General features: G+C 32.4%; 4 protein-coding genes across 7 annotated transcripts; 1 reads left to right on the top strand and 3 right to left on the bottom strand.

Moving 5' to 3' along the window:
• The first annotated feature begins 2,462 nt into the window (after positions 1–2,462).
• LOC107932591 (uncharacterized) lies at positions 2,463–5,895 on the top strand. Of its 2 annotated transcripts, none has more exons than XM_016864647.2 (6): positions 2,463–2,626; positions 3,058–3,514; positions 3,798–4,108; positions 4,197–4,259; positions 4,396–4,814; positions 5,234–5,895. In XM_016864647.2, the coding sequence occupies exons 2-6, from the start codon at positions 3,147–3,149 to the stop codon at positions 5,522–5,524; spliced, it is 1,452 nt and encodes a 483-aa protein (XP_016720136.2). In that variant the 5' UTR covers positions 2,463–2,626; positions 3,058–3,146; the 3' UTR covers positions 5,525–5,895. The 2 variants fall into 2 exon arrangements, with proteins under 2 accessions (XP_016720136.2, XP_016720137.2); XM_016864648.2 differs by having other exon boundaries at positions 2,475–2,626; positions 3,112–3,514.
• Positions 5,853–7,003, bottom strand: LOC107932592 (peamaclein). Its single transcript, XM_016864649.2, has 2 exons — positions 6,514–7,003; positions 5,853–6,370 (listed from the first exon to the last, which is right to left on the bottom strand). Exons 1-2 carry the CDS (start codon positions 6,665–6,667, stop codon positions 6,186–6,188), a joined length of 339 nt encoding a protein of 112 aa, XP_016720138.1. The 5' UTR covers positions 6,668–7,003; the 3' UTR covers positions 5,853–6,185.
• Positions 7,004–9,802: 2,799 nt separating this feature from the next.
• On the bottom strand, positions 9,803–14,199 carry LOC107932532 (uncharacterized). 3 transcript variants are annotated; one of them, XM_016864572.2, is made up of 10 exons: positions 13,888–14,199; positions 13,298–13,364; positions 12,955–13,211; positions 12,149–12,689; positions 11,434–12,048; positions 10,907–11,347; positions 10,591–10,785; positions 10,423–10,479; positions 10,221–10,283; positions 9,803–10,122 (listed from the first exon to the last, which is right to left on the bottom strand). In XM_016864572.2, the coding sequence occupies exons 1-10, from the start codon at positions 13,911–13,913 to the stop codon at positions 10,045–10,047; spliced, it is 2,340 nt and encodes a 779-aa protein (XP_016720061.1). In that variant the 5' UTR covers positions 13,914–14,199; the 3' UTR covers positions 9,803–10,044. The 3 variants fall into 3 exon arrangements, with proteins under 3 accessions (XP_016720061.1, XP_040945518.1, XP_016720062.1); XM_041089584.1 differs by having other exon boundaries at positions 13,879–14,100; XM_016864573.2 differs by lacking the exon at positions 13,298–13,364 and having other exon boundaries at positions 13,888–14,100.
• Positions 14,200–22,722: 8,523 nt separating this feature from the next.
• Positions 22,723–24,125, bottom strand: LOC107932594 (probable esterase KAI2). Its single transcript, XM_016864651.2, has 2 exons — positions 23,499–24,125; positions 22,723–23,414 (listed from the first exon to the last, which is right to left on the bottom strand). The coding sequence occupies exons 1-2, from the start codon at positions 23,864–23,866 to the stop codon at positions 22,967–22,969; spliced, it is 816 nt and encodes a 271-aa protein (XP_016720140.1). The 5' UTR covers positions 23,867–24,125; the 3' UTR covers positions 22,723–22,966.
• Between the last annotated feature and the right edge of the window lie 1,513 nt (positions 24,126–25,638).

Here is a 25,638-nt window from a genome sequence, read left to right on the forward strand (position 1 = left end):
CTTTTAGTTTTCTCTCTTCTCCCATTTGAGAATTCTTAAGGAATTCTATTTGTTTCTAATATTTTGGAGATAGTAAAGTTATCATCTGGTGTTAGTGCCCGAGGACGTAGGTATAATTTACCGAACCTCGTTAAAACTCTTGTGTTCTTTCTTGTCCTATTTTTCTTTCAATATTTGAGGGTATAATAGTAGTATTTAATTGTGCTATTAAATTACTATAGAAAGGATATTCTGTCTAAGGAAAGACTTGGTATTTAAGAGATCCATGTGATCCACCTCTCTTTCCTGGGAATTGAACTTTGTGTGATTTTTTAGTACAATAATTTACACGCTTCCGACCCTATTGGAACAACAATTACGAGTGTATTTTGGTCTTTGCATATTTTTATATATAATTTAGAAAACTATATATATATAAGATAAGGTCGAACACCGTAATTTTTTAACATATATAATTTTACCCTTTCAATCAAAGTATTATATGAGTTTGATATTTATTTTTTGAGTAAACTACGCTCAAAGTTACTAAATTATTAATAAATTTATGTCTTAATTATTTAATTTTAAAAGGTTACAAAATGGTCATAAATTATGCGAATGTTTTGTTTTAAGTCATTGGGTTGTTAAAGTCATTATTGTATGGATTTTTCTGTTCGCACTGCCTGCAAAAGTCATTCTTTCTCTTCTCTTCTACAATTCAAATTTTCTCCATGAATCAAATTTGAACATCACAAATCTGTGAGCCAAAACCTAAATAACTTTCTTCTCCAATCTTTGACGCTGACTGTCAGATTGATTTGGATCTAAGATATGTTCTTCTACTCGTCGATGGGTACTAATCCACCGTACTAATCGTCGAATCGTCACTTAGAGCTTGCTAGTCAAGACTTTTTTTGTTAAAAAAATTAGCAATCCAATGATTTAAATAAAAACTTTTGAATGGTTCAATGATATAAATAAAAACTTTTAAAATAATTCAGTGACCATTTTGTATTTTTTTAAAAATTGAGTAACTAAAGCATAAACTTACTAATAGTTTAGTGACTTTGTGCGTAGTTTACCCTTTTTTATATGATATATTTGTTTAATTAATACTAGTTTTTTATAAATATATTTGTTTAAGTTACTTATCATCTGTCAAAATCCATTCTATGTATATATATACTGATATTTAGCGAAAAACTCTTATCTTTTCAAATCAAAACGACGTTTAAGAGATTATTACATGTTCATCTTTCGGGTTAATTCCCATTTGGCGCCGCTAAAGTATAGCTCAGATTCTAAGTCCTCAAAATAATAATATTGGATCAATGACCATTTCGTTAACTTAAGCATCTATTTTGGTATTAAGCGTTAGCTCGAATTTGACATGAAATATATTTAAAACACATAACCACTATGTATACCTATCAAGTCCATATTAACAATATAGACCAGATAGGTCTCTATTCGTACCTAATGAAAAAAATAAGATCACTTCTTATGGTTTCGTTGAGAATGATTCTAATCTAGTAAATGGCCTATTAGAAGTAGAAGGCGCTCTGGTGAGATTTTCATGGACAAAAAAAAGATTGCGGTCAGTTTGATAATGATCGAGTGACATTGCTTTTCGGTTCGAACTAGAGAATCTCTTACATATGGTGCAAAATAAATCTTGTTCTATAGCTGATCGTGTTAAAAAAAAGTTTCAAAATTTTAATAATATTATCTATTTTTTAACACATTATATTATAAATATTCATTTAGTATATACATATATATCTTAAATATGTTTCACGTCAGATTCATCCTGACGTTTATGCAAAGATTTATTACTTTTATATACTTAATTAAAATGTAGATAAATTTAAAATTCCAAACACGTGTGATGAAATTAACATTCATTTTTTAATATCTTTTAATAATTTTCATAGTAGTTATATCATTTTAAAAAGTTGTATATAAGACAGATGAATTAGGAAGGGACTCAGGAACAAAAAACGAATTAGGTAGGGACTACGCTCATAAATAAACGAATCAATCCTTTCCTTTTAAATTATTAAAGGGATAAAACAATATTTAATCCCTATTTTAACAACTTTTCCAACTTGGTCCTTGAACCTTTTTTGGTCCTTATTAACCTTTAAACTTGGCAGATTTTTTCAATTTTGTCCTTAAACATGGATTCTATTAAGGTTGATTATTAACACTTTGAGATTATTCTACGTCATCAACTGAAAATTTTGTAAAAAAATATTTAATAAATCTTAGTATTTTTTTTAAAATTTTAGGTGGTGATGTGGTATAACCTCAGAGTTCATATCATCGTATCTTAATTGAATCCAAATTTAAGGGTCAAATTGGAAAAAGTTACCAAGTTCCAGGACTAAGAGACTAAATTGTAAAAGGCTGTCAAATTCAGGGACTAAAGGTTGATTTATCCTTTATTATAATATCTGCTTTTATTCCTTTCGACTGACGAGAAAGAAGAATCTCCAGCCCACATTGCTACAGTCCATTGACACCTTGCAATTTCTCCTTTATTTTGAACTTTTTCTTTTAGAACTTCAATTATTTTTCTTTACAATCAAATAATTCAAAAAAAAATTGTTAACGGTGGCGCTACACTCTCCTCCGGTGACCTCGGGTATGTCGTCCGCCAATCATATTCATTGAAATATAGACTCGAATGCTAGGTTCTTCTTTTACTCTTCTCTGTTCCCTGTTTTGGGGTTTAGGGTTTTTCAAGCTATGTTTATTTCAATGTGTAAATTTCTTCTGTTTTACGATAAATGTTTTCATTTTTCTCCGTTGTTTTATTTTTACTTGACCCTCTCTAATTGAACTTTTGTGTGTGTGTGTGTGTGTATACATTTTTCTTTTGGTTTTGTTCTAACTTGTTATTTGTTGGAAATTTTGAATTTTTTGTTGTTGTTTATTTTAGCTTTTTTTATGTTCTGCAGCTTTGATGAATGTGTATATACTTATAAGGATATGAGCTATTTACTTTAGTCCTTTTCAAAAAGGAGCTTTGCTTAGCTGAAATGATGATGTTTGAATTTGTTGTGAACTTTGCAGGAGTTTGTAATTAATTGACTTATTAGTGAATTTAACTAGTCTTTTATAGTATAGGCTCTGAATTGGAGCCAAAAGACAAGTGTAATACAATGATGGAAATGGTTGCAAATGGTAATGGAAATGGAAGCTTGCCCCAAGATTCGAAAGATAAGTTTATGCATTGTGCGAGTAATTGTGAGAACCGAGACTTTGGCGGGGAAACCCTGTGTGGTGTTGGGGAAGGGAAGATAGCCAAAGGAACCGAGAATGTGGAGATTAACATCACTGAATGCTCAAATTCTGGCATGGATAGGTTGGCTGTTGTTGAATGTGAGGATGACACTGAGAATTCGAGTTCTTTTGGTGGTACGGTGTCTGGGGTTGAGAATGATTCGGCAGTAAGTGATGTTGAAGTTGAATCAGCATTATGTAGTGGAAGTCCGTTGGGATCAGTGTTTGATGGATTGTTCCTATTGAGGTACTTTCTTTCTTCTTTTTTTGTATCTTGATCTATTTTGCTTTTGTGTTAGTTTATTGATTTTTAGTGAAACTTTATTTAATTTGTAGGTTTCTAAGAATTCACCATAAATGTACTTAAAATTATATCGACTATTAACAATACAATTATTGTTTCCACTGTTTTGGCTGGCAAATGGTAAAATAAAAATAAAAACTGTTATCATTTGTGAAGTATATACCAAGTTTGATGTCAATTACATGTTGCATTATTCAGTTCGTTTTCTTTTTCCTAAATTTTCCAGGAAGAGAAAGTTGACAGATCATTGGAGGAGGTTTATTCGTCCCCTTATGTGGCGATGTGAATGGTTAGAGTTGCAACTTAGGGAGTTTAAGTCTCGGGCACTGAAGTATGATAAAGAACTTGCAGAATATGATCAGAGAAAGAGTTTTGAATATGAAAAGTTCACATTTGAAGGACTTAATGTTAAGTCACAACCTTTTCCGTGTCAAATTCAAAGAAAGAAATTAATGAAGAGGAGGAAAAGAAAGCGAGTTGAAGATACTGCTGATTTAGCATCTTATATGTCGAATCATAACCTCTTCTCATATTATGGTATGAAACTATAAATTTCTTGATCATTCTTCGTGGAATATGTATATGCAAGTACAAATCTGATAAGTGTATTCTCTTTTGCTCCCAGATAGTAAGAAATCTGTTGCTGCTACTGCTTCTGCTACTCATGAGGATGATAATGGTAATTTAGGTAAGAATTATATTTGACTGAGCTTATAGGTAATAGAACAAGTTCCGACAAATAGCCTTTGTGATTGTGTGTTTCCGAAAATTGACACTCTCTACTGGAGATTTTGGTCCGTTTTCTTAGTTCATTATTTCTACAGGAAACAAAATGATCAACAGTACTGAAGAGGTTGATGATGGATTGTCAAGTCTCGAATTAAAAGACGGTGATATTTGGTTACAACAGATCCTTAGAAAGATTGATCTGATGCAATCACAAGTTCACAAGTTAAAGACCCGAGTTGACAATGTGGTTAATGAAAGTCCTCGAAAGTTCACTTCCGTTAATGTATTGAGTTCAGTTACACCATGCAACACATTAACTGGTTCTAGAAGTTACTCTTCTCCACCTGGTAGCGGAGAGAGAACCCCTGTTACATCTCAGCGTCGTTCTGGGGGTAACATGGGAGATCTTCTTATGCCTGGAAGTAGTGCAGTTTCTAGTCATGGAGAGGTTACACCTTTTCCCGATGCGATTGATGGAACCGGTCAGCATCTTCCTGTGGTTTCTTACGACAATGTGAGTTCTCTTTTGATGCATTCTTCTTGATCATTCATGTTTTTCTCTTCCATCATTTCTGTAACATTAAATTCTCTTTTAATTTTTACATTTCTATCATTTGCTTTGCATAGGGCCTCAGCTGAGGATAACAAAGGATTGTGCTTGTAATTTGATTTTAGATTTAATTCTTTGCTTCTGCTAATACTGTTGACTCGGAAAAATCTTTGTTGCTTTCCCCTTCCTCCTGTAATTCCCACTTTATTTGTTCAATTAACACATCACACTAATATATGATGATCCCTGTTTTTTGTAATCAGGTTTTGGTTTTAATTGTTTTATGATTGATGTGAATATTAATTAGTGTTATATATTCCAAATAAGCATTTCGACCATCTTGTTTTCGTTTATAATGCAACTGATCTTCATTATATTTGCAGACCGAGGATGATATTTTGATACACAATCACGCTGCCAAGGAAGAGTTGCGTAATTTTCAAAGTGGTTTAACTCAACAATCAGAGGAGCCGCCGATGCCAGCTGAACCACCAAAGACTATTTCTACTGTTCCTGCACCTAGAAATGACCTCCCTATGGAACCATCTGTTCAACCAAACGTGAATTTATCTTTGGCTTCCAAGTCTAAAGTCCCGAATAACAAAAGGAAAAGGGGGAAGAGGGGGAAACGTAAATCAGGCACCAGCTGGTGGAGTCGGAGATCCTCAGGTTAGCAAAATCTTTTAAAGTTGGGATTACTGTATCTGTACATGTTCAAAGAAAACCTTTGGAAAAGCATTGGTAAAACTTTTCCAACCTTAATTATATCTGTATGTACATGCTAAGTGTGTATTCTCTTTATCCTTTTGTTTCAAGGGCAACCTGTACATGCCCTTCTCATCCCTATGGGGACATACTCATGCTGTTTAGACACCAAGCTGTATTCGAAGTTTGACATTCTGTTTTCCGGTTATGTATTAATCCCAAGTCTCGAATCAATTTGTTGTTATGTCTTAACAATTGGAATTTCACATTTAGAATAGTGAAGAACTTTCATTGTAGTTGGGAAATAAAGATGAAATGCAATTTGTTTTATTTAAGTAAACACCTATAGAGCAATGAGTAAATATTTTATTTCATACACGCATACTATTATTATTGTTGCTGTTGCTGTTGTTGTTTTACATATATTTGGCTTCCTAGGAAGTGGTATATGTGAATGAAATGGAAAACCCAAAACATAAACTGCACTGGAACTTTTAGAACTATTAGAGATAGATGCAGGTGTCACAAGCGGAAGCTAGCTGCTACTCCATTTGTGTGCACGGATACTGCTCTGGGATCTCTTTCAGGCAGGCCATGACACCGGGAGAAGTCAGATCTAATTCCGATAGATCAAGGGCACTTAGGCTTGCCCTTGGAGTTCAACTTGTCTCTATAGCAACGGCATTCGGATTTGTTGCCATAGGTACCTGAAGGAACACACTTACAATCCTGGCAGCAAATCCCACAGTACTTCAAGCACCGATCTTTCACTCCTGCCTTCTTACATCTTTCCCCACACTTTTTATCACAGAAACCTATTAGCAAGTCCCCCCCAAAAAAAATCTCATTAGAACCCAAAAACGATGAGTTTTGTATTAGTTTTTAGTTAATGTAGCAATGTTAAAGTCAAATGCATGCATGGTTAACAAACTAGTAATTGATTAATAAAGAACATTACTTGGAGGAGGATGAGCAGCAGGAGACGGCAGAGGGATGGTGGCAGGGGCAGCTGGTCTGGGATGTGGTGCAACGGGTTCGGCGAAGGAGAGCCGAACAAATGATGAACCCAAAACCAGAAACATAAACAACAAAGTTGCAAATAAGAGCTTCATATTGTTTTTTTTGAGAGAGACTGTAAGTATAGCAAGGATAGAGTAGAACAACAATATGTGTGTGTGTAATATTGTGGCTAATTACTCTCTCGACCGAAATGAGAGGCCAGTGGCCGAAGGTTGAGTGAAGGGTGGCTCTGTGAGGGCTTCTGGTTGCTGATGGATTTGTGTGATTTTGCAAAGGTATTTATAGTTAGCAATGTGCTTTATACTAAAATATATTCATTAAATGCAACGTTTGAAGACTTCATTAAGGTCAGCTTTATTCTCGGGTCACTTAAAATAAAAAGATTCAAAATTCAGTTAATCTAGGACAGGTTCTTCCTTTTTCGAATATTTAGAAAGTTGTTTAATCCAAAAACCTAAGTTAATTGACTTGCTATCAAAGTTTAAAAAAAATTTGGGAGTAGCAATTAAATTGTATATTTTTATGAGGGTCAAAATATAAATTTACTATTTTAATAGTTTATATATTTTTAACTTTTCAAAGGATTAAATCAAAATTTTATCATTTTGAAGAAGTTAAAAAGAGTAATTTTATTATATTCTAACTTAATTTCAAAAAGGATAAACTACTAAAATAATCATTTTTGTTTATCTCAGATTACATTTTAGTTATTTATATTTGAAATGTTATATTTTAGCCACTTACGTTATTGCCTTGTAACATTTTAGTTATTGAGCCATTAATTGACGTTAACGATGTAACGGTAAGCTAATATGACAAGTTAAATCATTATTTCAAACAAAAAATTTAAGTTAATTTATACAATCGGTCCTTATATTTTTTCATTTTAAGCTATTTAATTCTTTTCTTTTATGTTCTTTTAACTTTTTTTTTATTCTCTTCTACTTTTCCCTCTATTTTCCTCCTCTATATTTCTTTTAACGTAGTTTTTTTATGTTCGTCCTTTGTTAAAACTAGTCCCTATACTTTTATTTTTTTTAACAATTTAACTTTTATTTCGGAATTAAAGAGAGTTTTGCCTTTACTTAGGAATTCGGTTTAACTCCAAAAATAATTGCTGCTTAATATGATTACCAAAGAGTCAAGAGTTTCAGACAAAAATGTTTGGGAGCAAATTCACTAGGAAAATTCCAAATATTTCATCATGAAACATAAATTTGGGTAAAATTTATAGATGGTCCTTGTATTATGAAAAATTGCATATTATAGTGACTTTATATGCAATTTGACCCTCAATAGATCCCGTTAATACGAATGTGTTGTTCGAGGAATCCAGGCTGTTCGACTTTCAGTATCTGCCCCAGTTCGCAACTTTCTCTTTCGTTGGGATCCGAGGAGGAAATATCTAGAAGGCTCTTAATTACAAGAATTGATTTTTGACTTTTATAGGTACTTCAAATTTTCTTTTATCAATTGTAGTATTTTAAATTATTATTTTTGTCTCATTTTATTAAAAAATGTACTATGTCCAAGAAAAATATGTCAAGTGTCATGTTTTTATGGTTGATATGGTGTTTTAAGTAAAATAAGACGAAATTAATAATTTAAATATTATTTTTATTAAAAAAATTCATATATTTAAATGAAAAATATGATAGAATTTGAGTATCAATTTTACATTTAAACTTTTTTTTTATCTTGTTAAATCAATAAGTAGTCGGAAGAAGTGGAGGTAGACTTTTTTTCCTAAGCATTTGGATCAAGTTCGAATCTTAAAATGAACATTGTTAAGAGAATTTTACTTGAATATCACTTGACTTAAATAGGACTATACTCAAACTAGAGATGGCAAAAAAAATAGAAATCGACGAGTTCTGAGCCTATTCGACCTGATAGGGACAGGGTTTTTTTCCTTAAAATTGGGTTTTCGGTCGAGTTAGGTTAGGTCAGATTTAGCATAAAGCTATCCCATCTCGAGATATTTACAAAATTAACATTATATTTTTTTAATATTAATTAGATTAAAAAATTTTAAACTTTATCACTACGACATCATTTTATCATCTTTCGTCCAATTTCACACTAGTTTCTTTCCCTCTCTCATTTTAATTTATTTTTCCAAGTCTCCTTATTTCTACGATTAATATATATATTTACTTAGTCATCCCAAACATGATTTTTTTTTAATAATTTTGAATCTAATTAATCACAATTTCAAATAAAAAAAGTTTGAACTCGAATAGATTGAATTGAGTATACAATTAATTTTCAAGTTCGGGTTCAAAACAAATTAAACTTTTTAGAGTCGAGTCGAAGTCAAGTCATAACGATAGGAATATCCTATCGAGGTGGGGGTAAAAATCCACTTCACCCTCTTGCGATCACTAACTCAAACTACAAAGCAAATGAGCACATTTATGGTTATTAGAAAAATAATTTCTGACTTCATTGACTTGATAAATCCAGAAGCTTCCTCAATTCAACCAAAGAAAAAAATTTAACACACTTCAGTGCCTAATGCAGCAAAATTTCTCCCGGGTTAGCAAAGATTGGGAATTTTTTTTTATTTTTATAATTTTTTAATGATTTATTTAATTGTATCGGATAAATCAAATTAATAGACTAGTTGAATCGATAAATCAGTAGTTTGACCAATTCGATCACAAATTCAATTCTAAAAACTTTGGTCTCGACAAGACGCTCCCACTCTATTGAACCTGTTATATCAGGCACTCAGATTCTTTACAAAATTGGAATATAAAACTTTGACCGGAGATAATACTAACATGTTAAGGATTCCATCCACTTCAGACAAACGACACTTAAAAAGACACATGTCTTTATATCTTCAGGCATATACCTTTGCTAGGATATTGACATCATGTTATACTTACCCGTCATAGTATTATAATACCAAAATTTTCATACAATCTTGATGTTACTCGAAATATGAATATATGTCAATTTTATCCAAGATATATCTAATACCTTTATCTGAGTGTTTTTCTCTCTCTCTTTATATGGGTATTGTTCATTGATATGACATGTTAGGAAGGCTTCATGCATATAGACACGTATCCTACTCTAGACTCAACACGTGTTTGTACGGTCTTATGCACATGTAATCTCACAGGAGAGTGAGCTCGACCTGCAAGCTCATCCAACGAGCTCATTAGGATCCGGCCCAAAGTGATGGTAATTATCCTAACATTTATAGAAATTTCAAATAACATCAAATTTCTCCACTTTATCTTCAATGTGACAAACCAAAATAAAAATGTGTTTTCAAATGGACTTAAAACTCTCAAACCAGATTAACACTCTACAGTGATGAAAATATACAGTAAAGCACATATTTACAAAGCAAAGGAGTGAAAAAAGTTTTTTTACCCCCTGCATATACAGTAACTTGAGATATACATGATGTACATATGCATAGATAACTTGATGGAGATCCAAAATTTTAACCTTAAAGACCACAGTAAGGATAAATACCTTGATCACGAGAAGATTCATCCGCGTCATGACTCGAGGCGAGCAAATTGACCTACAAAAGACAACCGGAACAATTAGCATGACCCAACCCCTGATGAACTATAGTATAATAAACGACTGGAAAAAGCAAAAGTGATGCGAAATGTATACCTTGATGATTTCCTGCTTTGCTGTTGGACGCATCGTGCTCGTCAAGACGCTGAAGTTAAAAGGCTGCTCGGGAAAAGGAGAAAAGGTTCAGGTTTATTTCAATTGTGGTCCGTTTTGTGTTTCTGACTTGATAATGTTACATTTCTGTGTAACTTTTGGACAAACGTATTCGACCCATGCAAAATGTTCAAGAAAAACTTACCCTGAAAGGATCACCTCTTAAGGACTGCACGAAGATAGATTTTCCCGACTCTGTACCCTACACATGAACAGCGGTCCAAAAACCGAAAGTTAGATACGGAATTTCATTAAAATTATGCATGTTAATAAGTGGTTTAAGGGTTTATGTTGGCATATATTGACATTGTACCTCGATATAGACATCCCTAAGCCGCCTTCCTGTTTGAGCGCAACATATGCGAACAGCATGTTCGTCGCAACTGCCACTGATGATATAGTCCCTTCCATTCATATAATACGAACGAGTGTAATTATGAGCACTTCCGGTTGAAGTTATGTTGAAATTCGTATGGAGCCTCCCATCGACTGCCAAAAGTTGCTTAACCTGAATAAGACCATTAAGAGATCAATAACGAAATACCAGACATCACCAAAGAAATATTATAAATTCTCTCAAATACGCGTAATCTATAGTGTATAACCACAGTTGAGATGGAACTATGTACCTCATTATCAATGGCTGAAACGAGGAGATAGAGATCATCGGGAGAAAAGCAAACCATAACATTTCCTCGGGAGCTTGAAGCAGTATAGCAAGGGTTCTCGGGTTTCTCCCTCAGATCCCACATCTTCACATCTTTGTCAAATGAAGATGTAGCAAAAATACAAGGAGAGTGGTGGGCGAACTTAGCGACATTAATAGGTTCTCGATGCATATTAGTAAACACTTGTAACCGTTTCCCGGTACTAATGTCATATAGAGCAACACCTTTCGAGTAGCCACTGGCAAGGAATTGGTCATCCATTGAGTTGACATGAACTGAAGTTAATTGTTCGAAATCTTCGAAATGAACTGCACCGGAACCACAAGATCTGTCTCCTAGTTTGGCCGGCATATGATTAACATCAAACAACTTCAAGCAACCATTATCGAATCCAGCTACGAGCTGATTGTTCAACACGGAAAAATCATCAATGATAGTCAAAGCGATTAACTGCTAACTAATTTAACTCATTTGAAGTGAATCCGTACCTTGGATGGATATTTCTTGAGCCAGCAGAGTCCAAGAACACTGTTAATCATTCCTATAGATGAATTATAGCCAACAAGATTCCCGGTCTCGTGATTGACAACAACTATTTCACCATCTAAAGTTCCAAAAGCCATAAGGCTCGAGTTGGAAGGATGGTACTCGAATTGCCTCGGACGAAGCCGCTTATTTTCTTCCTTATATATATGACTAAAGCTGGACACTGGATGTAAGGAGGGCCACATTGAAGACCCAAACCTAGCAGCACTAAGTGACCTTGAGAAGAAACATTGACTCTTTCCATAACAATAAGTTTGCTTTAGTTTCGAAGAGTTTCTATAGTGAACACCGCTTGTTCCTGTTTCACGCTTCTGCAGAATGTTGACAACATTCTTTTTGCGGTTATGTTTGTATGGCAAGTACTCATAGAATTCGGAAACAATAGTCTTCGAAGTTTCCCTCTCTTTCTTTGTGATTGGCAGATTATCTAACACCGCTAAACGAGGTAAGGAAGCAACCATGTATGCTCTATAATGTTTCTCGAAGCATATGGGAGAAGGATGATGCCAAATATCTTTATTTGATGTACCCGAAACATTCTTCGACTCATATTGTACCTGCTGGCAGAGAAATCTGTTAGATATACAACAAATATGAAGAAATTCGAACTTTTTCTAACCACTATAGACAAATCATACAAGCAAATTGTCTTCTTGCCTCATTTTGCGGTTTCAGGCTCACACGCAAATTATGAAGCAGACTAGGTGATCCTTCTGATCGGTCTTGGAGATAACCCGAAAACTTCCGTTCATCAACTTTTGATGAAATATCAGGTTTTCTGTGAACTTCAGGTACCATAAACGATTCTCCGGGAGAAAGGAATCCTATAGTTGTCTCACCAGCACTGTACGAACAGGTATTGATCACATTCAAGCTACCTTTCTCACGAGATGACAAATTGCACGGCCCGGTATCCTTGCAACACAAACAATTTTGAAACCGTAGTTCCAACAAAGAAGGAAGTTCCGCTAGAACTTCAGTTGTTGTCCAGAGATTGGTGACTCTCGTCTCGCACATTGATAGACACATCAAATTTGGCATGCAAGAAAAGCAGTCTTTTTGCAAACTAGTGAGCAAAGTACAAAAATCCAAATTCAGAGTGTGTAATCGCATGAACCTTCCGACCATGTCGAGTTTTTGAATATTATTAGACCTCAACTTCAAAATATGACAAGGCAAGCCGACATGGCAGAGATCCCTGAACAGAACACAATAATAACAAAGTTTAGTTACTGTCCAAATGGTAAAGATCTTAACACTAACACAGAAGTTTCTCAATGTCAATACGCGATACTAAAGAGAAGAGGACAAAATGATATTCAACAGGATAGTCATCAGACATTAGGCAATTTTTCTCAGTTACGATTATATAATAGCCTAACACATCATTCTAAAGGAAGATAACAAGTCGTTAACCTCGGAAACACCTCAAACATGCTGTAAGGGAAAGAAGTATTACATACCGGAGATAATCCTTCTTTAGAGACGTGCTACTAAGATCGATTAATCGGAGCTTTAGTTTCGTTGCATTCATCAATGAAAGTATGTGTTCTTCATTCAAGACACAAGTTGAACCGTGATCGAGGACATCAACGGAATCAATATCAGACAAGTCAAGTGCTAGAAATACATCGAGTAGCGGAGGAATATCATCGTTTTTCAACCGGTTTAGAGAAACCACAATGTTACACTTCTCTTGACAAGACTTTGGAACCTTGGCCTGAATGATATAACAAAAACAATCCATTAAAATGCAATGAAAAAGAAAGCTCATATGAAATCAGCAAGAATGCTCAAAGATTTGACCTCGGAAAACCATGATAAAACCGCAGAATTCGGACAAACCTTGTGCCTCTTACAAGAATCGAGATAACTAGCAACAAAAAATAAACAAACAATAAGGGAATCAGTTAAGCTCTAAACAGAATCTGAAATTCCCATGAAACAACCCACAATTTTGTTCCCAAAATGTCATATATCAAGAAAACAGGGTACATGAAAGTCTCATCAAACCAAGAAAAATGGGTTTTTGACTTGAAAAGTCAACGTCTCTCATTCATACCATATGGTAACCAGATCGAGTTAGTTCGAAATGGAAACTCTTTCTACTGACAAAACCACCGTTATGTCAAATTCTAACAAGCTCATAGAGTTCAACATTTTTTCACCTGAATTACACCCTATGAATGACATTCCTTAAAAGTTAATAAAGACCCAATTTTCCTCTAAATTCAAAACACCACTTTGTACTATCATTCCTTTCAAATATCTACAAATTCCTAAGATCCATGTTTTCTTTTACAGGTCAACTCCATAACTGCATGTTCTCAGAAACATATAATCAAACATGTCGAAAAAAAAAAAGAATTAAGGAAGAAAAAGGGTACCCAAATTACCAATTTAGTAAACTGGAAACATCCATGATGGAAATGAAGCTTTTTTTGTTCTCCAGGTTTGCTGTCGTGTTTTATTTTGCAGTCAACAGCTGCTGCAACAGTAATGACATAAAATCGAATTCAGTAAAGTTTTTAATACAAGACAACTATTGACTGTGTAATAATAAGTGAAGTGACGTCTCAGAAAACACAATGTAATTAAGGATAAAAGCTTATCATCCATTAACTTGCTGCTGTTGGCTTTGCTTCTGTTTATATCATAATATTATAATCAAATTGGTTCATAGGTTTTTGTCAAGTAGCATTTGGCCTACTTATGATATTTTACTTTATGATATTTCAACTGTTGTAGGTCCATTTCCGACAAATATTTCACTCTCAGCTGAATTAAAAAATAACAATGGTGCTTTAATTGATTAATTAATTCCCACATGATTTACACGAGGCTGTCTTGTACTACCTAAAATTGGGTCAATCAAATCCACTTTTAAAACATTTTTCTATTTTGGGTTCGAGCCTGATTCCACTCAGCCCGTCCAAATACCCTTTTTTACTGTTTAAATAATAAAAAAGTGGCTTTTATATTTAATTATAAAAATTATATAAATCAGGGTTTTGACTATATAAAGAAATAATATTCACATCACAACTTCTTTTTGGTAACAAGAAGTAGCTAAAAAGCCAAAGTAATAAATCACAGGATAGAGATCACCCTTGTGTAGCTCCTTTAATAAGGATAGGCTCTCCTCAAATATTTGCATCTCATCCTAATTTTCTTTGTCAAATTTAGCTATCCAATCAGCTACTTTATTTTGTTATCTAGAGATGTGTTGAAAACGAACCTTCCAATCACGACGCAACTTAGATAACATATTAGCTCCTGCACCATAAGTTAAAATAGTTGCCACAACTAAAGCATTATCACACTCCAATTCCAGTTGCCTAAAACCAAACATCCATGCTAAGTTTAGACCTTCTAGGATAGCTCTTACCTCAATTTTTGAAGACAAAATCTTTCACAATCTGCATAGTAAACCCGCATTTCCAAATGCCATCATGATCGCTAAACACACCTCATATCGCAACAGTGTTAATACTTTCCGAAAATGCACCATCTGTATTCAACTTAACCCATCCTTTCTCTGGCTTCCTCCAATGATCACCTGATGCCACTTGAATGCGATGTAGTTCACATGTTTTTGAGTTTACAAAGCTCTCGGTCCAGGCTAAACTTGTATCTACAACAACATCAACATTACTGTGACTATTATTTAAGATGAAATTGTTTCGGCATTTTCATAACAACCAACATAGGATTACAAATTGAGCCGACCAATTTTCTTCATTCACTTTCAACACTTCTTGTGATGACAAGTTCTTGTTTAACCACAAATTTAAGTTTGTGGAGAAGAAACTATTCCTTGCTGAGCTAAGAATCATCGCCTTCCACACCGCTTTTGAAAACCCACAATCCCGTAAAGCATGTAAATTAGTCTCTATCTGATATCCACATCGAACACAATAGCCTTCATTAGACATATGCCGTTGAGCTCGCTCCCCATTAGTCAAAATCCTATCTTGCCACAATAGCCATAGGAATACACGAACTCTCTGTGGAGCCTTACCATTCCAAATCAACTTGCAATTAACAGTTAAATTGACATTACTATGACAAATCATATTCTTGTAAGTATCAGCTGAGGAGAAAAGGTCATGACCACTTCCATGCTACTCTTTATTTCAAGCATTTGCATTCAATTTGAATAAAAGATAAATTATATTAGTAGTCACTCAACTATCAGAACATTTTTCAAGCTTACATTATAATTTTTTTTGACACGGGGCATTCTCTATTTCAAGTACTTATCCTCACCCTGGGTATGGAGCAGCTTTAAAACTCGCAATCAGCATTTACCCCCTTAATAATAGACGTTTAGTAGGAAATATGAAAAATTTGAAAGATAAAGCGACTTTCTTTCCATCCATTACTTGGTAGAGTTGAAAAATAAAAGTAATGAAAATAAAACATTTGAAAATTGCATAATTTTTAACTAACATACAGGTTCGATTTTCTTTCCTCTCACTCTTTTTCCCTGTCAAAGACACTCTTTCCTTCCATCCTTACAGTTTTCTACGCTACCAAAGCAATGTCTTCCCGCTTAACCTTTAACGTTTGAAACTATAAATATATTATTAAGTTTTCAATCCATCGCTTTATAACTGCTCTTAAAACTTCACTGATATATTATTATATCATACAGTATGAGCTCAAAGAATGAAAGATAAAGCCTATAGAAGAAGAGGAACAGATAAAGGTGATATCGGTTCGGTTCGGTTCGGTTCGATTCAATCGAATTTTTTTAAACGGTCTATCATAATTCGATTCGGTTCTCGATTTTTTTATATTAATTTTTTTGTTTTGGATTTTTAGATTTGTTTTGATGAAATGAGTTCTGTTTTATAACCTTTGAATATTATTGACAAAATTTCTAATTTTTTTTATAAATATTAATAAAATATTTATTTTTATATCATAAAAATTTAAAATTAAATAAAAAATAAAATTGAGTTCAATTTTGAGTAATTAAATTTTTTAAACTTACATTCCGTAAATTGTTCAAACACATCGTTTCAAGTCAATTTTCAATTTTTCCTATATTTTTTTCTCAAACTCTAGGAACAATAGCAGCTTTAGCAAATCCCCGTTAAGACCAGAAATGGCCTTTAATGGTGTACCAAAGAGATAGCGATAAGGTATAAAAAGACGAGACAACCATTGCCAAACGAGGACACCAAACTCAACTAATCATCAACATTGAGTGATTATGCCTCAGGCAGCTTCACTAACTCCCATACAAGTCTTGTACAAAAGGAGAATGATCTTTTTCCAGTTTTTTTGTTCCACGATTTTCAATTCAAATGCGGTTTTTGGGTTTCCAATTCAAAGGAGTTTTTGCTATTAATCGGATCGATTCACAGTGCGACCGATTTTCGAAACATTGAAAAAAACATGAGTGGAGAATGGAGTTTAAGCCGGCACAAGTATGGGTGAGTATTCGATCGAATCAAATTGAATGAAAAAATTTCAAGTTAATTGAGTTGACGAATCACATTTTATCATCTTAACTTGGTTGGAAATTTTCTCGAATCGAGTTGAGTGAGATTGAATTCAAATCGAATCGAATATACTTGTTCAAGTTAAATTTTAAAAAACAATTTTGGGTATTTGTAACCACTGTCGCCCACCATAATCAAATTTGTTATTAACCTTCATCACCTCATAATTTATTTATTAATCTTTTATATACAAGTTAGCTTCTTTACTTGCTTAATTGCTTCAATTATCTTCTGATTTTTGTCACTATATATTTTGAAATTAAAATATATATTAAATGTAAAAATGTGATTTTTTAATAAAAATTATTTTAAATATAAAATGTGAAATTGATACTGTCAAAACCATTTTCATGTTAAATAAAAAATTTTAGTTATCGACTTATTAGAAATGAAAATTGGAGTTGTCACCGATCTTTTATTGTGGTGTGATCGGATCACCTTGAAAATAATTTTAGGTCTGCGAATTTTGAGAAAAACAGGTTCGGGAGTCGGTTACGCACGAGGAAGGGTTAGCACCCTCGTAACGCCCAAAATTGGTACCGTATCGATTGTTTAATGTCTTAATGTCGAAATTTTGAAAATATTTTAAAATACGATCATTTTATTTTGAATAAAATGAATTGGAAGATAAAGCTCATTTATTTTAAAGAAATAAATTGTTACACTCAGTAAATTAGAGTGCAACATTTCAAATCCTCAAAATTAAGCTTATTCTTTGATTTTTAAAACCTATGCATTTTGAGAAGGATATCCGATTATTTGGGTCAAATGAGAAAAATCAAAACCCAGTAAGTTAGAGTTCGATTTCACAAAATTCCTAACTATCGAACATTGCCTTTATTTTTAAAATTCTCGTCTCGAGAAGATAACATGTCATATCCAATGCGTTAGGACACAACGTGTCGAATTCCCGAGAATGGGTTTTTATTTGAAATTTGTGAATTCATTGCAAAATGAATACTTGACTTTCTAAATTCATCGAAAAATAATCGCAATCCAGTAAGTTAGGACACGATCTTCCTCGAGAATCATGAATGCCAAATATTTCGAAAATTTATAAAATACGATGATTTTAATGTTTTGACGAAACCAAAATATATACTTTCTGAAAGATATGCTAGAAAAGTTAATGTATAACATTGAAACAAATACTTTAATTTAAATTGTATATGTATATGTATATGTATTTACAAAATATAAGCACAAGATACAAGTAAATTTGTAAATATGTGTATGCATATATTTAACACACATCTACAAGTATACATGTAAAAAAGGAAGGAATGGAATATATCAAAAAAACAAAATAAAAAAATGCATGTATTTATGTACATGAAAATCGTAAAATAAAATAAACATATAAAAATTGGTATGTGTATATATTTACAAAAATAAAAAAATATATAAGTACATATGTATTGGTAAATCATGAAAACACGTATATGTCTTAAAAAACTTATATATGTACAATGTGTATATAAATAATGGAGTATATATAGAATAATAAAATGTTTATGATAATTCAAAAATATATATAATAAAAAAATGTGTATTTTGAATTGTAAAATATGGGAACACGTGCGTATTCTAAAATGTGTATGTATACATATATATGTTTGTAAAAAAAATTTATGAAGAAAAGAAGAAAGAAACATACGTATACATATGTACAAAAGTAAAAAAGATTTTTGAAACTAAAATATAAAAGTATATATATATATATATAGAAGTTAGGAAACAAAAGTAAAGAAAAAAAACATATGTAAAAAATATGTATATAGGTAGGCGGATACAAAACAAAAAAAAATGCATATATATATATATATATTACGTAAAAAGCAATGCGTGTATACTATATAAAAAAGAAAATGCATATATATATTATATAAAAATAGTGCATGTGAATGAATATATAGGAATAATAATAATAACAATAATAATATTTAAAAAACACAAAAAAAATAAAATACAAAAAGAAAAAACCAATAAATGAAATTAACCAAACAGGGGACTAATTTGCAACGCGTGTATTAAATGAGGGGGCCAAAATGGAAATAATTCGTCTCCCTAAAACGCTGCGCAGCAATGGGGACCGATTTGAAACAAAAACAAAGCATGTGGCTAAATTTAAAGGGAATAAAAGTTTATTTAAGCACTCTTTTGAAAATCGAGGGACCAATTGCGGAAATGGACCATTTAAGGCCAGAACGCGGATCCTCCCCTCCGGGTCAGGTCACCACGCGGGTCATGGCTACCTAAACAGCGTCGTTTGGTCTTTCTTTAAAATAAACAAAACAAAAAGAAAGAAAAAAAAAGGAAACCATTCTGTTCTCCTTTCTAAAAAGAGAGCAGTGGCTCTGCTAGGGTTTTTTTTAACCCGTTCTTCACACCGCCGCCAAGCCTCTGCCCACGCCCCGATTTCGACGGAGAGGGCACCAGATTGACGACTCCAGTGACCAGGTAAGTTCCCCCTCTTTCTTTGCCTTTCGTTTTACACTATTAATGAACAACGCAGTAAAAAAAAACAAAGAAAAACGAAGAAAGATTAAAAAGAAAACAGCCCCCAAACCAAAGTCAGATTTGAAATCACCTCCAAAACTCTATTTCTCAAAAATTTTGTTTTTGATTTCTTTTTGTATTCAATCTCTGTGTGGGGTGTTTTACATTCGATCTTCGTGTCAAAAAAAAGGGAAGCCCCGAAACAATACAAAAATGGGGTTTTATTGCCCCAAAAAAATACATCCATTTTTCTTTTGCTTTTCTCCTATTTTTCTATTTGCTATTTTGTTTTTTTCTTCTCTCTTGTGGCTTGTTTGTCGTATTTGTTGCAGGTACAGTGCTGGTGTGAGGCCATACGTTGACGTGGCACGACTAGGCGCGGCGCTGGAGGCTGCTATTGCGGCGCTCGTGCTAGGGCTGAATGCCTAGGGTTTTCGAAATCTCTTTGGGTGTTGGACTCAGAATCAGGTCTAAGCTTTGGGCCATTGGGTTTAATATCCTGGGCCAGTGTAAATGGACTATGAACTTGATTTTATTTATTTATTTTTTGGGTTTTAATATTTGGGCTCGGGCCGGACAAAATTTGGGTGTTATAGATACCAACATAAAATTTTAACACGAATATTTTATGGCGTCATTAATATTTCAATTTTAATATAAATACTCAATAAGATTAAACAATTCAATCATATAAATAGTATAAAATGTGAAAATTAATTTAATAATATAAATAGTAGATATAAATAAAATTATTACTATTAGCAGTGGTGGAGCTAGAAAATTCTTTTTGGGAGGTTGAAATTAAATTGTACATTTTTAAGATAATGAAAATATAATTTTACCATTTTAATAGTCTATATCTTTATCATTTTTAAAAGATTAAATCAATTTTTTATCATTTTTGGAGGGCCAAAGTATAATTTTATCATTACTAATTTAAAATTTTATAAATTTTAAAGGGCCTAAATTGAAAATCTACCATTTTAATAATCCCTAACATCATTACAATAGCATATATCTCCTGCCCTAATTTAAAAATTGTTTGTCGAGTTAATTAAACCTTAGCTCAATTAGTATCGGTAGTATTGTCCATGTAGGAGGATGTAAGTTTGAGTATGCTGAAGCATATTATCTTCTTATTTAAGGGTTGGAGAAAGACTATAAATATTTCTAAGTATTGTATCAAAAATAACTAATATGATAAGAATTATAACGAGATTAATGTTTAAAAAAATATTTTTAACAATAGCAGAAGATATCAATCCTTCTTTTTAACCAAAAATACTAATTATTAAAAGGAAAAAAAAATCTAAAGCGGGTGAAAATTTTTTATATAAAATGATTATTTTTTAAAAAATATTTTTTTTTTAAATTTTGAAAAGTTACTTCACCACCATCATATCGTAAATTAACCCTAAAAGAAAAGTGGTTAAATGGTCTTCACCAAATTGACTTTTCATCAATTAAGACTTTCATCGGACCATTGTTCAATTAAGTCATATTAATGATATTTAACGATGACGCCAAATATAGGTATCGAAGAGGGTATTTATACTGATGATGCCAAATGCATTGGCATTGCTTAAAAAAATAATTTTTCAAGTAATTAAATTAATCATTGGTTGATGTGGCAAGGTGCCATTTTCATCACTATTTATTTATTTATTTTTATAAAAAAAGCCCAATTGATGAAAAATATGTTAATACATAAATGACTTTTACATTATTTTTCAACAACAATTTGCACCATCTGACCTAAACGATTTTATAGTCAACAATCACAAGTGTGAAAAAGCATTTGTTCAATTGCATAATTTGAGCCAAATCTATGATGAAAGTTGAATTTTAAGGATCGTGGTGGGAATAAAGTGACAATTTTGAGAACATGAATTGAAGTTACAACTTTACGTATAGTGCAAAGTTTAACCAAATATATTTAACTGCCACCTGTTTGGAGCACGACTGAAATTTTAATATTTGAAAAGTAAAGAGATTAAAATTGATTTATTTGAAATATATATATAAAAACTAATATTTATCAACTTAAAATATAAGAACTAAATCAAAATTAAAAGTTTAGGGTTCGAGTCTTGGTTACCTGTTACAACGGTACAAAAAATAAAAATGAAAATTAAATGTTACAGAACATAATTAAATATGAAAATAATCCACAAATAATTTTAAAAAATATTGATACAAATTTTTATAGTATAATAAAAATATAAAATATCTTATTAATTTGTTTTATTTATACAAAAAGAACTTTGTGGATGTATACAAATCAAATCAGGAGGGTCTATTTTGAATGTTCAACCGAAACCATCCCAACCAAAGCAATTACTCCCGAACTATCATGAAAGATATTTGTTTATACTTTAAAAGTACGATACCGTTATAATACTCAACTAAATAAAAAATCGTGAAACATGGCTGATTGAGTGTTAGCTCGTTTGATATCAGTATTGTTGTTAGTGCAGGAGGTCGTGAGTTCGAGTGTGTTGAAGCGTACTATACTCTTATTTAAGGGTTGAAGAGGGGTTATGACTAATTCTTAGCTTTCTATAATAATAATAATAATAACATATATGATACTGAATGTCACATTTATCCATAGTGCAAAAAAAAATCATCATTGAATTGTTTGAAAGTTTTTATTTAAGTAACTGATTTGTTAAGTTTTTTTTTTAAGTTCGACTAGTGAACTTCAAGTGACAATTTGATAATCGGTATGATGAATCAATACCCATCAATGAGTAAAATATCATATTCTGGATCCAAGCCAATCTAATAGTTAGTGTCGAAGATTGAGGAAAAAAACTGGTTAGATTTTTGTTCATAAATTCATGATGTTCAAAATTGTTTTATAAAAAAATTGAATTGTAGAAAAGAAAGTGAATGAGTATTTTCGATTAGTGCAAGTGATGCGATAAAAAAAAGACCATACAATAATTATTTTAATAACCTAATGACTTAAATGAAAACTTTTGAATAGTTTAATGACCATTTTGTAACTTTTTGAAGTTAAATGCTCAAAACATAAACTTGCTAATAGATAATAGATTAAAGACATGGTGTGCAATTTAACCATTGCCTAAAAGTAAACAACTTTCAAGGTGACTTTGTAAATTTCTAATTATAGTAATTACTCTGTTTTTTTTTAAAGGTAGGCAGTGGGCTTTCAGATTTTAACCCCAAATCGGACCGTCATTTTGACACGTGTTAATCAAAGCACTTTTTTATTACATGGTACACAGTCGAACACATCAACACAATTACGAACATACACGTCATTTTCATAATAAATAATCTGAAAAATTCTGATTCTAAATAAAACGAAAAAAAAAAAAGCCGACCGGCGTTACCTTAAAGAAACATCACAATTAACTTCTTAATAATTTAGAGATCAAGATTTTCAGATTACTAAAAAGCTTAACAACAATTAATCGAAGAAGTGCTTTTAATTTCATGCAACACTGATATCGTAACGAATATGCTTAAGAAGCACCGGGATGACGATATCTGGTGAGCTAAGCTGCGGGAGATGACCGTCGGACGACATGACTTCGACGATGGATTCGCCGCCGAGATTTTGGTATAAGTACTCGGAGACGACGACGGGGACGGCCAAGTCTTTAACACTTTGAAGGATATGGCAAGGAACCGTCACAAGGTTGAGGATTTGTCTCATATCGCTTTGAAATATGGTTTGAGCTACGCTGAGAGATATATCGGGTCTCATATTGAAAAGGGTACGGCTAAATTCTTGAACTGCCACCGATTCCAAGTCGCCACCCACCACTAACGGCGCGAAACCGGAACACCAAGCTTTGTAGTTGGCTTCCATTGCTTCGAAGAGTTGGTCTAACTCTTCTTGCTCGAACCCACCGTAGTAATCCACGTCATTAAGATACCTAAAACAATAAATAAAAAATAGGGTATAAAAAAATCATTTGGAATCTCTGATCTCATTGAAAGCAACCTTTTTTGTTTTTTACCTTGGGGAACCAGAGATCATGATGATTTTAGAGAAAAAATCGGGTCGGGAAATAGAAGCTATGGCGCCAACCATGGCGGAAACGGAGTGGCCGACGAAAATACATGAATCGACGTGGATTTCTTCAAGGATCGCAAGCAAATCATAAGCATAACCTTCGAGAGTAGCGTAACGATTGAAATCGAAGTATTCGGGGTTGGTGGTTCCGGCACCCATGTTATCGTACAATACGACACGGAAATCGTCGACTAGGTGAGGAACCAAGTGCTTCCAAACCGATTGGTCCGTACCGAACCCATGAGCCAAAACGATGACTCGATCGCCTGAACCCAGTACCTTCAAGTTGTGAGCTTCTTCGACGACCCCCATTTAATTGTCCCTTTTCTACCAAAACTGAGGAAAACAGAAACCAGAAGAAAAAAAGAGTGAATATTTATGGTTTCACATGGGGGTTATATTTATATTTGGAAAGCTAGTGGAAAATTGATCTCTGTGACGGCTTTCAAGAGGGTTTGACGCAAGGCAGATGGTTCATATGGACCGCACATGTCCGATATTTTCTTTTTCTTTTTTCGATAAGATAGATCAAACGGTGGAGAATCACTTGATTATAGAAAATTAACTGTAGCGCCTAATATACAATGGTGAGTTTGGTTCGGTTTGATGAGATTGATAATTTAGTTTAGTTCGGTTTTAATTTTTTTTATATTAATTTTAAGTTTAAAGTAAGAGAGAGTAATCAGTTTAATCGGTTGGAGCAGTCTTTTTTTTTTTAAATTGACTTAACGAACTTTAACATAAGAAAATTGATCCAATTGATTTTAGTTAAAAAAATATCAAATCGAATCGACTTTGATTCGGTCAGTTTTTCTAGTTAACTAACCTTGGGTTATTGAATTGGGTTTATATGATTATATTGTAAAATATAAATATATTTTAAATAATTTAAAAAATATAAAATAAGTCAAATTTTTTATCAATTTAATTTTGAGATTCAAAAATTGATAATCGACCGAATTAATCGATAAAACCGAGATTAAAACCGACCAACCTACCCAACCAACAAAGTCGAAACAAAAAGAAAAATCAAACGGGTCGATTTTTCGATTAAAATTAAAATTGGTGACCCCTAATTTGGGGTTATTTGAAATTATTTGGACAAAATATACTTTATTTTGTGGCTTTTCAAAATATATATTCATAAATATTTTAAAAGGATTTGTTTTCATGGAAAATAAAATATATTTTTACATCATAAAAAGTTAATTATAATTTAAACATTTTTAGTTATTTAATTAATAAATTGACTGTATGTGGGGCCCACATAGAGGGGTTGTAGGTGACAATGGGACCTAAGCTCTAATTGCAAGTGGGGTGAAGAAAAGGAAGTCTCATTCTCACTTTTTTCCTTTCTTTCCGTGATAAGTAGTCATCAAATTTAATTTCGTCTGATTACTAAATATTTAGAAATTTATTTTTTAAAAGTATCACAAGATTTTAGAAGGTGATATTTACATTTTAAACAATGATTTTTTCAAAAAAATAAAAGATATTTATTTTAATTTTTATATAATTAAGAGGAATTATTAGAGTTATTTTATATTTTCCGTATATTTTTGTATAATTAATATTTCTATGATTCAATCATTTATGTATGTCAAATTTGATGTAAACTAAAATTTTTAAGCTATCTGTTTTATGTAAAAAAAATTCAGCCGTTCAATAAATTTTAGTATATAATTATTTTAGATGGAAATGTTAGAGATGTTGAATTGGTTCGAAATTTACATGCATATCAAGTACAATTATATTGATAAATTTAATGGTTGGATCGTTAAAATATTAATCATAAAAGAATACGAAATGATCTAAATCTACTTTAGTTTCACATCTATTTTCTCTTTTTTCTAATCGTATACAAATATATGAGTATGTTATTTGTAAGTGCAAATTTAATGCAAAACTTTAATAAATCTCACATTCTTAGAATCAAGGTTGTCCAACAATATTTGTTCAGTTACATGATCAGTCAAAGACTTAGTTAGTTAAGGCACGAGACACCTACACATATTTATATGTTGACCTTTTTTACGTGAGCCTTATTGGATGTTATTTTAATAAGCAAATGGGTTTCTTGGACG

The sequence above is a fragment of the Gossypium hirsutum genome, chromosome D03 (genome assembly GCF_007990345.1).
Source record: "Gossypium hirsutum isolate 1008001.06 chromosome D03, Gossypium_hirsutum_v2.1, whole genome shotgun sequence".
NCBI lineage: Eukaryota > Viridiplantae > Streptophyta > Magnoliopsida > Malvales > Malvaceae > Gossypium > Gossypium hirsutum.

Bases quoted from the DNA above. Each gene is read 5' to 3' on its own strand.
- LOC107932594 (XM_016864651.2), bottom strand. From the start codon at position 23,866: ATGGGGGTCGTCGAAGAAGCTCACAACTTGAAGGTACTGGGTTCAGGC. The intron at 23,415-23,498 runs GTAAAAAACAAA...TTATTGTTTTAG, and splicing joins ATGATCTCTGGTTCCCCAAG to GTATCTTAATGACGTGGATT.
- LOC107932532 (XM_016864572.2), bottom strand. From the start codon at position 13,913: ATGGATGTTTCCAGTTTACTAAATTG. The intron at 10,284-10,422 runs GTAAGTTTTTCT...TTTCCCGAGCAG, and splicing joins TAAGAGGTGATCCTTTCAGG to CCTTTTAACTTCAGCGTCTT. The intron at 10,123-10,220 runs GTATACATTTCG...TGTCTTTTGTAG, and splicing joins CAAAGCAGGAAATCATCAAG to GTCAATTTGCTCGCCTCGAG.
- LOC107932592 (XM_016864649.2), bottom strand. From the start codon at position 6,667: ATGAAGCTCTTATTTGCAACTTTGTTGTTTATGTTTCTGGTTTTGGGT. The intron at 6,371-6,513 runs GTAATGTTCTTT...ACTTGCTAATAG, and splicing joins TGCTGCTCATCCTCCTCCAA to GTTTCTGTGATAAAAAGTGT.
- LOC107932591 (XM_016864647.2), top strand. From the start codon at position 3,147: ATGATGGAAATGGTTGCAAATGGTAATGGAAATGGAAGCTTGCCCCAA. The intron at 4,109-4,196 runs GTATGAAACTAT...TTTTGCTCCCAG, and splicing joins TAACCTCTTCTCATATTATG to ATAGTAAGAAATCTGTTGCT. The intron at 4,260-4,395 runs GTAAGAATTATA...TTATTTCTACAG, and splicing joins GGATGATAATGGTAATTTAG to GAAACAAAATGATCAACAGT.